Source organism: Poecilia formosa, unplaced genomic scaffold (assembly GCF_000485575.1).
Source record: "Poecilia formosa unplaced genomic scaffold, Poecilia_formosa-5.1.2 Scaffold0, whole genome shotgun sequence".
NCBI lineage: Eukaryota > Metazoa > Chordata > Actinopteri > Cyprinodontiformes > Poeciliidae > Poecilia > Poecilia formosa.
In genome coordinates, this window is record NW_006799939.1 from 805,775 (window position 1) to 819,578 (window position 13,804).

The 13,804-nt window shown below is 39.4% G+C and overlaps 1 protein-coding gene across 1 annotated transcript; it reads right to left on the minus strand.

The window, feature by feature from the left end:
• Positions 1 to 7,226: 7,226 nt before the first annotated feature.
• Positions 7,227 to 13,080, minus strand: irx4a (iroquois homeobox 4a). The gene is made up of 5 exons (XM_007562876.2): positions 12,848 to 13,080; positions 11,785 to 12,036; positions 10,864 to 10,970; positions 8,980 to 9,290; positions 7,227 to 8,001 (listed from the first exon to the last, which is right to left on the minus strand). The coding sequence occupies exons 1-5, from the start codon at positions 12,890 to 12,892 to the stop codon at positions 7,280 to 7,282; spliced, it is 1,437 nt and encodes a 478-aa protein (XP_007562938.1). The 5' UTR covers positions 12,893 to 13,080; the 3' UTR covers positions 7,227 to 7,279.
• Positions 13,081 to 13,804: the final 724 nt, after the last annotated feature.

Consider the following 13,804-nt stretch of genomic DNA (forward strand, 5'->3'; position numbering starts at 1 on the left):
TTTTATTTAAGGCAGATATACCTGCATTGTTGGGTAGGAGTGAATTTAAAGTTAGAAAATATCGCCTGTCAAGTAGGTCACAAAAGCAGAAATTGGGAAATCTTGTAAAATGCTTTGCTGAAAGGCAAACTAAGAGACTTGACCACTGTGAAATCCCAGTTAGCCCTGCAGCCAGCGGATCTTATAAACTCGGTCGCAACCGGCCCAGCACAGTTACAAGCTTGTGAACAAAGACGCTGTCTTGCTCTTCTCCCTCTGGATTGTCAGGAGAAAGTACAGATTTGGGTTGTTATTTCGGAGAAAGACGGAAAACACATCGCTTGGCTGACTCATCATAATTTGATTCGAGAATGTAAAGTCCCACTTCTTGCTCCGAAGCAGAGCTTGGCGGGAGAAGAAAAGATAGAAAAAGAAAAAGAGAGAGAGAGAGAGAGAGAAAGGAGGGCCAAGTAAAGACAGAGCAGCTAGGAAGCAGACGTTTGGCTTGATTGAGACGCATGGCAGGCGGAGAATCATACAGCGAGTCAGACCACACACTCACAGTTGGCCGGGCTGTCTTTCAAAACTCTCCAAATAGTCTAAAGTGGACCTGTTGGAGTTACTGAGTCGTCACACAACATGTTGTAGCCCAGGAGCAATGGGCCTGCAAAGGTGTCTCTTTCTCTCGCTCTCTCTCTCTCAGCGGGACTTGTTAGAGGTGCTATTTTGGAGTCTTTCTGCTTTCATTTTCTTTGCTGCAAAACACTGGAAATGTTCTGCAAATGTTTTAAAATTCAAGGTCTGCGGTTAAATCCAACAAAGAAGGCTGAATGTGAATTAACACCTTTTAATGCCAAAAAGATTGTTGTCACTGAGATGCGCAGCAGGTCCGGTTTGATATCCAGATCCGTCACAAGTATTAACTGAAACGACCTTTTTCAGAATTTCTTAAGAACCAGCAAGGATTTAAGAATAAAACAAAAGGAAGAGAGAGGATGTAAGAAATAGATATTAGGAATCTGCTTCTACACCTGCACAAAAAGAGGAAAAAAAAACAACAAAAGCTGAGAAACAGTGACAAACAAGATATGTATTTAATGTGCTTATTCATGCAAGATGGATGTAAGATTTATATTTGGGCACATAGAGGGTCTATAAAGTACCGCATGGGTGTTGTCAAATAAAACTGATAAGGTGTATGTTTTAGCAAAATGCAACAGCACAATGTTAATAGTGAACAGGTTATACAATTTGTTATTTTAACAAGGATGTTTACACTTTTTGATGCTTAAGGTTATTGTTCAGTTTAAACTTTACCATATACAAGACTAAATACATCTACACTTCAAACTAAATGAAATGAGACTGAACTTTGATACACAGAAACATTCAAACATTTCAACTTTCCATTAGATGTACACATAGAGTTTATATTGGCTGAAAAACAAGTAAACATATATGTTCTAAAAATTTAATTGATGTCATTATTTTTATTTATGTTCAAATGTAAGTTTAGCTATACATATATATAAAAAAAGAAGTACACCCCAGTATTTACAGGGTTAAACATTCACTTCAAACTTTGAGAATTGTTTTTGTTTTTTGTTTTTTTTTATTCCCCAACAAACCTGAGGGCCTTATTTGTATGATTCGTTGAACCTCCTAAACACAATGGAAAATGGAAACAAAGGTCAGTGTTAAGTCTCCCTGGCTTTTGTTCTTTAAAACAACAGTACTGTATTGATCTGTCCTGAATGATAAACACAAATGTCTTGGTAAAACACAGTCTCTTTTGACCTTTAGCAATTACTTTTACATGGCTTTAGTGTTTCTGTGGAGAGGGGGGGGGAAATACCCGACTTACTTTTGTCTGTTGATTCTTTTTGAGGTTACATGACAACACCCAGGTTCAGTTTTACAAACTTTCTTTTTATTTAACAGAATCCGCCATTTTCCCTGTAAAAAGGACAATGAGAGCAAAGGTATGATGTTGTCTATTATTCAGCAACAGCTCAAATATAACCGTGTTTTACAAAATTCTTTCAAGAATATTCTTGAGCCTTCAGTAAACTTCCAATTATTTACATACATGTTCATGGCTGTGGAAAATATTTGTTTTACTAAACTAGGCTGAAAATTAGAAGAAGAAGTACTATAATAATAATAATAAGAAGAAGAGTAAGAAGAAGAAGAAGAAGAAGAAGGAGGAGGAAACATAAAAGGTTTAGGCTAATTTTAAACAGACAGTTGGGGGGATTGAGCTGCCCAAGTTATCTGGTGAGGGGCTTAACCAAGTGTCAAAGTTGAAATGTGTCATCATGACCCGTGATTACATCCTCTTGACCCTTCCAGTGAGCTCAAAAACAGCTGCAGATTGCAATGCCAGACTTTATTTAGGGAGCTCGAACTATTGGTGAGCACATTAAGATAACCAAGTCTGCCTACAAATAACAGCAAAACGCGACGCATTTACAAATCATTTTTTCCTTTCTTTTGCTGTTGTTGTTTTATTTTTATTTATTTTATTTTTTTTTACTTTTTTTACTCTCAACATTTGTGATTCAGAATTTGGAAAAAGGATCAAGGGTTTTTTTTGTTGTTTTTTTTCTGATCAGCTTAAGATGACGGGGATGATGAAAAGCAACTGCGCCTCAGACTGACACTTCTTGACCTGCCGAAAGACTGCAGGGAGGTGATGGCAGCAGGGGGCTGATAAAGGCCAGTCACAAGGGGCTGAAGGTGCATCCTGGACATGTTCTTTTGGCAGCAGGGCTCTGGCCACGAAATGCAAGCCATCACACACAACCAGCAGTCCGCATCAGCACACAGACGCTATCTCCAAACAGTGGAGGAAGGATAGCAGGAGGCACTTCAGATCTTAAAGCAGTGGGATAAAACGTCCACACCTCAGTGTGGCGGCAGAACGACGACAGCGGCTAAATCTGCTGTTCACCACAAAGCTGAATGTCGTGGGAATGGTGAGTGATTTCAAGCACAAACAACCCGAAACAACACACTCGTCCTCGCTGGGCTAAGCGTTTTTTGTTTAATTTGCAGAAATAACCAGATCTTGGTGTTATATGATTAGATTTTTATGAAATCAAGTCCTGTCTGTTGTAGCTGCTTTGCAACAGTATTTAATGATCAATAACTTCACAACATTTTCTGAATTTTATTGACATTTTCTGATAGACGGTTACAAAAATGCACGTTTGTAAGGCAAAGGACACATAGCTTTGAACATTTTTTTTTACAAAATAAATCTCAAAAGTTTGGCATGCAGATCTACTCAGCCAACCTTGAGTAAATATTTTGTAGAACCACCTTTGGAAGCAATTTCAGGTGGAGTTTTCTGTTTTCTGTTTCCCTCAATGTGGCACATCAAAAATCAGAAACTTTTGCCAATACTTTTAGCTAAAGTATAAGCCAAAATTTACCATGGACATCTTGGCTGAAGTTGTGCCAAACTCTTTCAATTTTTAAACGATGGGTTAAACTACACCTTGTAAGATGTACAAAGAACGCTAATACGCTAACTCTGCCTTCCCAAACCCTGACCTCATGATGCTGTTTGTTCGATAATGTTTTTTTTTAATTAACTTCTGAGCCCTGGACAGCACGGCAGTGTTGATATTCATATTCAAATTATATAAATGTGGTCTATGTTTATGAATACTGTGATGTCTGAAAGCAAGTGATTGCAGTAAATTTTATTTAGGGACATCAGAGTAAAAGGGTGATAAATAGTATATTCAGACATTTATCTGTAAAAATAATGTAAGCGTTATATATTATTTCCTGCAGACTTACCAGTTATATGCTACATTTCATTGATCGATTACATGGAATCCAAATAAAATTAAATTGAGTTTAGTCTTATTGTAATGTAACGACATTGTAGAAAGTTCAAGTGGTGCAAATACTTACCAGGACAAACCAAAAGATTAATCCTCTTCATTTTTACTGGGAAAAGCATTCATGCTGTTGATTCTAAAAGGGGCCATGAGAACATTATTTTTTGTCTGTGTGTGTGTGTCTGTTTGTCTTGGTGTGCATTTTTTTACACACTGCCTTTTGTGTGTGATCATCCTTTACACCATTTCAATTAAGGCTTGATCACATTAGCGCTATTCTCACTATATTAATGTTAGCCGGATAGATTAAATATTCAATTAGGGCCTCATGCATGCAACTGTGACATCGCATTTTACGGGACGGCTACTCTCTGCGTGCGTGTGCGCACGGGAGGCAGAGAGAGTTCAAGTGTGTGTCTGTTGATGTGTAATGATGTGTAAATATATTTATGGCTCAGGGTCACAGAGGTATTAACCTGACCCAGGCTGCCTTTCCCTCTGGGGCAAAACGCCACACTGGTGATCGTTTGGCATCTTTGGTCATTTGTGGGCTTTCAGTGAACGAACCAAAATGTTTGCTGGAAAGATTATTTAAGAAATTTTAGAAGGAGGTTGTGTTGCTTTTATATTAAGTTTTTTTAAATGGCAAATATCCATGTTTTTTTTGTTTTGTTTTTTTTTCCTATAGAAGTGAAATGAAGTTTACAATCATATGATTCTCCCGTTACAGGCGGAATGATGTGCTTAGATAGGTGTTGGTTTTACCAAGTTGGCCTGGCCCATCAGCTAAATGTCCCATCACCCTGGCATGTGCCAAAGGCCTACATCTTATTCAAGTTTAAAACCTCTAATTGGTAACGTTTAAAAGGCGTTTAAGAGTGCCCTTTCCTCTCCCTTTTCTCATTTCCCATTTAATGTGTTGTGTCAAAGTCTATTACCTCAGCTGGACGTTTCTGTCCCTTAAGTTGAAAAAAGAAAAAAAGGGAGGGGGTGTAGAGAGTGAGAGGTAAGATGGGGTGGATGGCGTGTGGGGGGTAGAGAGGGAGGTTAGGAAAAGAAAAAAAAAAAAAAAAAGAGAAGCCATCAGCTGAGGTTTGCCAGGTCAATAAAGCTTTTAGATTTGGAGATGTTTTCAGGGGGAGCCCATTTCCTGCGGCTAAGAGTTGTTAATGGAGCTTAAGGAATTATCTTATGACTCTCGGTTCGAGAGCAGTTTATTTCCAACCTGGGCCCCCTGCTCCCTGTGTCGGAGTGGCGGAATATGCTGCTGTCAAAGCGGCTTAATGAAAAGTAACGCGTCACTGATTGCAGTTTTATTTGGCCTCTATGTAAAAAGCTCCTGTTAATTTACCATCACGCTCCCTCTGTGCGTTCGTATTTGCCACGGCTGACTGATTTGGTTATACCAGCCCTGCCTTTCTGCACACAGGATTTGTCCCTTCCTCTCCCTCCTCTTGCGTTTCCTTATTTCTCTGTCTCTGGTTGGAAAGGCCGTTTGGTTTCGAGGCCTGGTCTTCGTGCTAAATTTATTAGAAGGCGAGACTGTCTGTTCTTTATTATTTGCTAATTTCCGTCATGAGCGATTTCATGTGCAAGACAAATAGGGTTAAGTGAAGAGTGAGAGAGAAAAAATAGAATCCTAATAAAGGCTCTTATGTATAGATGTTTATTTCACTCAAAAAAAAAGAAGCAGATCTCAGTTGTTGGCTCTTTTCCTATTAAAATTCATCACTAAAGCCCTCCTCCTCTTTCTCTCACAGGACAGACAGAGTCCCCCGAGAGCTCCACTTTCGCCATTACTGTCAAGTACCCTTGACTCCTTTTCTTTTTGCCCTTTTATCTACAACAACTAATTTGAGTTCCCTTGCCCTTTTCACTTTTAGACGACGTGAGAGCCTCTCACATAAAAAAAAGAAAAGAAAAAAGAAAACCTTTTACACTTCTCAGAAGGGGAGTCAGCATCAGGTTTTCATTTTTATTTTATTCTTATTTATTTTTGTTTTTGTTTTTCTTTGTGGGGTCCTTCCTCTTGAAAAATGGAAGTGTGGACATGGCAGAGCCTCATCTCGAAGGCAAAGAAAAACCTGCTTGAGGCTCCAAAATCAACAGGGATGGCAATACAGGCGCTAAAATTGTTGCATGAATCACGTTGACAAATGTATTTTTTATTCCTTCTTTGTTTGCTCCTGTTGTTTAAAATGTTCGTATGGAAGTCAGTGGGGTCAAAGTGTTCAGGTCAAAGTATGACAGTGGCCATTGTTGCACAAATGGTGCCCTGGACGAGCCTCTCGGGGAACCATGCTTCTGATCTCACACTAACGACCAAAACACACAAACCACGACTCTGATATACATATATATATTTTTTATTTTTTATTTCTGTTTGGTTTGGAATAATCGAGTTAAGCTCTGACACAATCCACACGGCCCCAACACGAGTGGTTGTAGTTGGAGAAATCAAATCAAATTGTGTTTGGGGCCCCATACAGACTCTCCAGCACCTGAACATAAATTCAGCTCTTCAGATGACTTCCGTTTGAAGCTGTTAGAATATCTTACCCTTTTGACAGCCCCGCGGTGGATGATATGCTGAACTGTCTCGATAATATTATCAGAGAGGGAAGAGAGGTGAGGGAAGAAATCAATAGCTTGACATGAAATATGACTGCAAACATCCCAATTACAGGCTGTTTAGAGGGAATTAATGAGGCAGATCTTAGATACAGACATTGGCCTGTCTCGTGCTCTGATCTGCTTTATTTACAAGCTGTCATTAAATAGAAATTGATGTTTTCCTTTAAAAGTGACAGTAAAAGAAAGGCGTCTGAATTGGAATGATTAGAAATTGAATGGCATGTATAAATGTAAGTTTTAAGCGTCCCGCAGTTGGAAGGAGTCGTTTTCTGGAGTAAAGAGCGTCTTCAGCACCCTGGACAGCAACTCTCAGCATTAACCCAACATGACAAGCTCGTCTTCAGAAAGCGACTGCTTTTATTTCCAGTGAACAAAGTCGAAACGCTCTCAGTCACTTCTTCAGAGAGAGCAGTGCACATGTGAGACTTTTTTTTCTTCTTCTTCTTTAGTGATTCTCATCCGCTGAGACTTAAATTATGCTTAATTATTAACATTTGCATGCTCATAGTAAAAGAAATCTTGGAAAAAAAAATTAATAATAATCGCAGGTCTACTTTTTTGTTTCCCCTTCGAGTTGTAAACTATTATTTATACATTTTTTTTATTATTATTATTAATTATTATTTAATTCTGTGCGTGCGTTGGTTTAAATGAATCAACTGATCCGGATGTTTTACGTCTGTAACAGTTTATGAATACAGATAAAAATAATAAAACATAAAGGAATCGTGGAGACTTAACAGGCTTATCCACCTCGTATTTTTTTTTTTTTTTTAGTCCCAAAAGAAGTCTTTATCTGTGAGTTAGTTACGTTAGGAGCAAAAAAGTTTGTTGATAGTTTTTGGGAAACTCATGGCACTGTCTTTGGGCGGGTCTTGGTGCTGCTGCAAGGCGGCCGCACTCCTCTCCGCCTCCAGCACGGTGCCTTTGGTGTTCGTGGTCCAGGAGACGGTCGTGTTGGTCAGAGCCTGGCTCAAAGTGCTGTGCCTGAACAGGGGGTCGTGGAAAACCCCGTCCACCCAGTTCCTCAGCGTGGTGACCGGCGAGTCCTGCCGGTTGTCCAAGACGGTGACGGGGGAAGTGGCGGCGGGGGACTGGGTGAGTGAGGAGGGCGGCGCCTGGCACCTCAGCATGCAGGACGGATATTCAGTCTGGTTCAGGGACGTTGCTGTCTGTGCCAAAGACCAGATTCGAGGCTTGCCGTCTAATAATTGGTGACCCTGCTGCTGCTGAGTGTAGCACGACTTAGCCTGCTGCTGCTGCTGCTGCTGCATGCTGTCCGGCTGGAAGTCCTCCGGACTCGTTTTGATGCAGGTTTTACCCAAGTCCTGCTCCCCGCCGAGAGGCACCGGAACAGAGATCTTCAGAGACGCGTTCTTAATGAGGTGCTCGGCGGAGCAGTCGCTTGTCGTCGACATGTGCGTGTTCATGTGGTACCGATGCTTCATCTCACACTCAGAGCTTTCAGACTCGAGCGTGTCAAAATCGTCCAGGTCGCTCAGCTGGAGTTCCTTATCAGCTCGACTTCTGGTGTCTGCGGGGAAAGGGAGGAAAGGAGTTATTTGAAAAAAAAAAAAAAAAGGTGTGGGGGGATGGGGGGGTTACATTTACTTCGGGAAAGGAGCACAACAACGAGCCCGAGCATGTTTGATTTCACAGGAATCATTATTTGAACCTACCACAATCACTGAGCCTATACATTAAAAATAACTTAAAAAGTCTATAACAAAAGAAAATAAAAATAAAAATCCTTAACCAAGATGGTATCAAGACGTATCCCTGTATACAAACTGCTTGCAAAAGTCTACGTATTAAAACTCTACTGCTTATTATATGCTAATAACAGTTTTAGCCAATTTTTTTTATGACACAACTTTTGGAAATGAGCATTAAAAGTGTCACAGACTTTTTATTTGTAAAACTTTATTAATATGAACGATGATAAAACCCTGTAACTTAGTCTACTGTGTTACCGTAACACTCTTTTAGTGAGTTTCAGCAAAGCAAAACACCTTCACTATGAACAAAAATGTCCTTTCTAGTGGAAGTTGAATTGAGAAACATAACAATTGTCCTTCAGCAGATGTTATGTTGGGACCTCTTTAAACAGCTAAGGCTGTCCTGCTCAGTAATGAAAAAGTACAACAGTTTTTTGTTTTTTTTTCTTTTTTACAATTTCCTTTAATATGTTCTCAGCGCCTTGGTGAAGTGGCAAGCATTAGAAAGAATATATGTTATTGTAATGGTTAGTACACTGAACTGTAGTTTAACAAAATAAAGCAGAATCAACAACAAAAATCACATTTTCATGTGCAAAAACGACAAAAATCTTAATCCGATCTTTTTCTTCCTGCTTGGATAACTAAGCTTTATCATTTGAGCTTCATTGGTACTTCTGCTGACGTTTAAAAATAAATGCATTTCCACATGCTTTACCTAAATCATCCGTTTTTTTATTATTTATTTTTTTTATTTTACATTCTGCCAAGCAGCAAGACGTCTTGACACTAACCATCATCGGTATTCTCGCTTTTTATCTGCCCCTCCTGAGACCCCTCCTCATCCTCATCATATCTCTTCTCCTCTGAGCCCTTGTTTCTGGGCGGCCACGTCATCTTGTTCTCCTTTTTCAGCCTCCTGCGGGCATTCGCGAACCAGGTGGAGACCTGTGTCAGGGTCATCTTGGTGATGATGGCCAGCATGATCTTCTCCCCTTTGGTCGGGTACGGGTTCTTCCTGTGCTCTTGCAGCCAGGCCTTCAGGGTGCTGGTGGTCTCGCGGGTAGCGTTCTTTCGCCTTGTGCCCCCATCCATAGAACCGTATCTGCGAATAAGAGGAATACAAAGTAAACTTGGATTAAGGGGAGTGGATGTGGCTTCAGTTTTACAGGATTTGGGCGCTACGACTTCAGAAGACCAACGCTCATCCCGATGAACGTTGTCTCACATTTGATACGGAGGGAAATAGAGCCAAAATGTAAACATAGTAATGTATGCACAATTGTTTTTCTCCATAAAATTGCTTTCCAATATTGCAAATGTATCTGAATTAAAAAGCAAAAAACTGTCTGCTACAATCACTAGAACTTTACACCGCTACGCCAAACATGTAAGGACAAAGGGAAACAAAGACTTTCAACAGAACTTACTTGACAACATCAGCACTACAGTGTGGCTCAACTGTTCAAATCAACGTTGCCATCTGATGGCTGCCTCACTCGATCGCCACTTCCTTCACTGCATTTCCCCTTGAAGCCACACCTAGGGGAGCGCATGGACCTTTTCCCAGTTTCACCTCATCCACAAATGCAAACCTCGTGCGAACCGCCATTTAAAATGCATGGTGTTGATTTTCAGTCAGCAACGAGCTGTAAAAACTCCCCTCATGGGAACCTTTTTACGAGACATTTATTGCTCCGTCTGGCTTAGTGCAGGTCAAGCACTGCTGAGGGAATCAGGAAAAGAGGGCAAGTGTTCACCTTCCCCTTGCCCATGTTGTACCCTCTCAGATAAAATAGACTGTAAAAATTGTTTTATTGAGTGTAATGATGAGCCCTCAGGTAAAAGGCGGGTGTAGACACTGTGCTACTCCTGTAGGCCTGCTTGTCTCTCCCTGTGCCACACACTGATTGTATGGGCTTTATTTCATGCTTGCAGATCTATAAAGATTCATGCAGATGTTTTCTTTTTCTTCTTTTTTTTTTTTTCTTTTGCCCCTCGCCTTTCAATAAGAATGATTCAAAGAAGCTGGGTGTTGAGATTTTTGCTAAAGTCGGGTGTAATTCTTCTGCAGAACTCCAAGAACTCCCTGTAGCATTAAGTGGTCCTTTCTGATCAAGCAGCACACAATATTAAAAATGGCTGCCCTCAATGTGAAGTTCTGTTCATGTTTCACTTTCTTCAACTTCAATGGTAATTCTCAAAGCGACCTAGTGAATGACTTCAGTTTGCATGTTACCCTTGTTTTGGCAAAACCTTTTCAAGGCGGCACACTCTTCAAAGCTGTAAGAAGTCTTCAGGTTTAAATGCAAAGAGAACAGTTTTTTTTTCTTTTTTTTCAGTAAAATTTCTGATCAGAAAACAAAGAGAAGCTGCGTTTTAATTTAGTGTCTTAAGCACTCGTCCTCACTTCTTAGTGAGGTGACTTGGCTTTTCTCTAAGCCTCAATTGCAATCTATTTTTTGTATTATTTTTTATAAAATCAGGAGTTTGTCATCTTTCTTTCATTGTTGCCCTGACATAAATGTCACAGGACATGTGGGTCTTCCTCCTTTTAAAATTTGCACCACGCTCTATGGAAACTGGGTATTGCTCATCACGATGCTAACTTAAAATAATAATAATAATAATAATAATAATAATAATAATAACAATAATAAGTAAAACAATTGACATACCTGTCATATTGGTACTGTCCCAAGGTAGGATCATAAGGATAGTAAGCAGTTGCTTGTGTGATTCCCGCATGCGCAGAAGCTGCAGCATCTTTAGTATCAAAAGTACCCTGCGAACATACGTGTGATTCAATAAGTATCTCAGTTCAACAGTGAGAAGGTTGAAACGATTGAGAACGTTATGCTTCTTTAAAGCAACTGATCAAGACCCTGACCACTGATTGCAGGTGGAAAGATCTAGAGAAACAAATACGATTCAGCATTACGATTAAGAATAATACAGGTTCAAATCCAAGTTGAAAAAAAAGTTTTTCTTTCAACAGCTTAGACGTAAACTTTTATAAACATTTTCTGGCAAACGCAACAGAAAGGCAAAGCACTTTAAGGCATATTTTTCTACTTTACAACAGTTCATTATTTTTCATAAAACCTGTTTCTCTTTTCTTTTATTCCTGCAAGAATACTTAAGCTCTTAGTTCCTTACTCAAAAATAAAAATCCCAATCTAAATAAATTTGTTTATATTTTAGATCCATGCACTGTATCTGTATTTTTACTTCACTTAAAAAATAAGTTTGACAATTTAAATAAAATCACACTTAGATTTTTCTGCTCTTCTTATCTCCAGTACTTCATGTGACTTATAATTAAACTTGTTTTTTTTTGTTTTTTTTTCATCTGTTTTCTCAGCCTACAAAAAAAAAATAAAATAAAATAAATAAACGCTGAAGAAACAAACTGGCAAGACCTGCAAAGTTATTAACATGTCTGTTTTTAATTACTGGGAGGAAAGTCTTAAGAGGGTAAGCTTAGTGGCATTTGTGGGTGCAGGTCATTAAAGATTGGAAGAGAGAGCCTTATTTAAGTCTCAGCACACCGTGGCTCCATTAATCAATGCCAAGAGGGAAACAGAAGAAAGGTTTACCAGCGAGTAGAAAGCCGACGCGTCTGTCCCGTATGCAACATAATTTCCATAGCCCTGACCACCGGTGTAGGGGCTGCCGTACACGCCTAGCGCGGCCGCGGAGCTCAGTTCGTGCCTCGCCGTGGCCAGCAGCCGGCTCTCATACACGGGACAGTAGACAGGTGTCTGTCCAGACGCCGCTACCCCGGAGTCCGCTATGGATCTACCAGTGGACTCGCAGCAAGTGGTAAGAGAGTTGGTTGTCATCAGGAACTACGAGGGAACAAAAAGCAAAAATACATGTTTGTCATGTCTGGACACTCTTTTACAAAGCTGATATTGAAGTTAGTATGAGCTGATTTTTTTTTTTTATTTAGTTATTTATTTATTATAAAACTCTGCGTTACATGCTTCAGCTTTCTTACAATAAACGTGTTTTTCGTTCTTTAAGACATATTACGTCTTTAGAAATGATCACATAACTCATAACTTATGCATATCAGAAAATAAGCAACACAACACAGGAAATTGTGGCGAAAATGTTCGCGTAAAAGTGCCCTGAAGGAGCAGAAATGTTCGCCTTGATTCGGATAAAACACGTGCTTAACAAAAACAACATGTTTTTTTTTCTATCATCGTTCCGTAGTACCAAAAAAAAAGAAGAAAAAAAAGTAATGGAAAAATGATTTTTATGGCTCAGAGCCAAAGGCAAACAGCAGCTGGCTTGTGGTGTGGCGTGTGCCGAACAAGTTGGCATGCGTGTTCCAGCGCTGATAAACATATGGTTGACATTACAGACGGGCTATTATCTTACAGAAATCAGTGAATGGGAGGTCGAGGGAATCGGGTTACCCCCTCGTTTTAACCCCCTTTTTTTTTTTTTTCTTTCCCTCCTCCACTAGAAAGACACAGGTATCACTGGCTGCAACACGATACCTTTCCCGTTAGCCGAATCTTGTCTAAAAGTGCGCAAAATGGGATCAGGGTTTAAATCAATAAGTGACTCGGTCACGTTAAGAGGAAAAAGTCAAGGATCGCCACCGTAAAGATGCGAAAGAAGAAGAAAAGAAATACGCGAACTTACTTGTGGAGCAGACGAGTATGGATATCCAAATTGTGGATATGACATGGTAGAGAGGTCCCTCGGTATCCAGAAATAAAGCGAGACTGAAGGTCTCCACTCCTGCGCAGGCTGTGGCTCTGTTTCACTGTTCCAATTGATTGGCAAGCACAGGCTCCTAGGATGCTTATAGGGCGAAGCACAGTAGCATGTTTAATTTGGGTTAAAAAAAAAAAAAAAAAAAGCAACCCTTTATGGAAAAAGTCTAAGATAAAAAAAAAATAAAAAATAAAAATAAAAATGAAAAAAAAACCGCAGTATTCTTTCCCCCCCCTCTCCGTCCTTTTAAAGTCTGTTAGAAATAAATTAAAATGCCTCGAATAATCACTCTCTTGTCGGGTACATATTTTTACCTTATAAAAAAGTAGTATAAAGGACGTCAGCAGCTGAGGCAGGTTGTTTTAAACGGAGAGGACTCTGACGTCAGAAGTTTCCCACTCAGAAAATGACCAGACTGTAACTTTAATATGCATTTTTTGTCTCACACAAACAACACAAAAAAAACACACACACTAAATAAATAAATAAATAAATAAATAAATAAATAAATAACACCCATTAACTGAAGAAAATGGGATAATAAAAAAAAAAAAAAAAAAAAGGAACGAAAAAATGTCTTTGCACTGAGATTAATTTGGACTCCTAATCAATCAATTAGGCCAATCAGTGTCTTGACTGTGCAAACATATGTATTAGTTTAAATGCATTAGGCCGAATCAAGTGCATTCTTATCGTTCTTGCACGCTGAGGTAATTACATAAGGAGCTAATTGATTTTTAATTTCAAATTATCACATTAAGCAGGAAGTAATGCAAATTCAATTCAAGACGTCACGAAAGCAGTACGTGATCTATCTATCTATCTATCTATCTATCTATCTATCTATCTATCTATCTATCTATCTATCTATCTATCTATCTA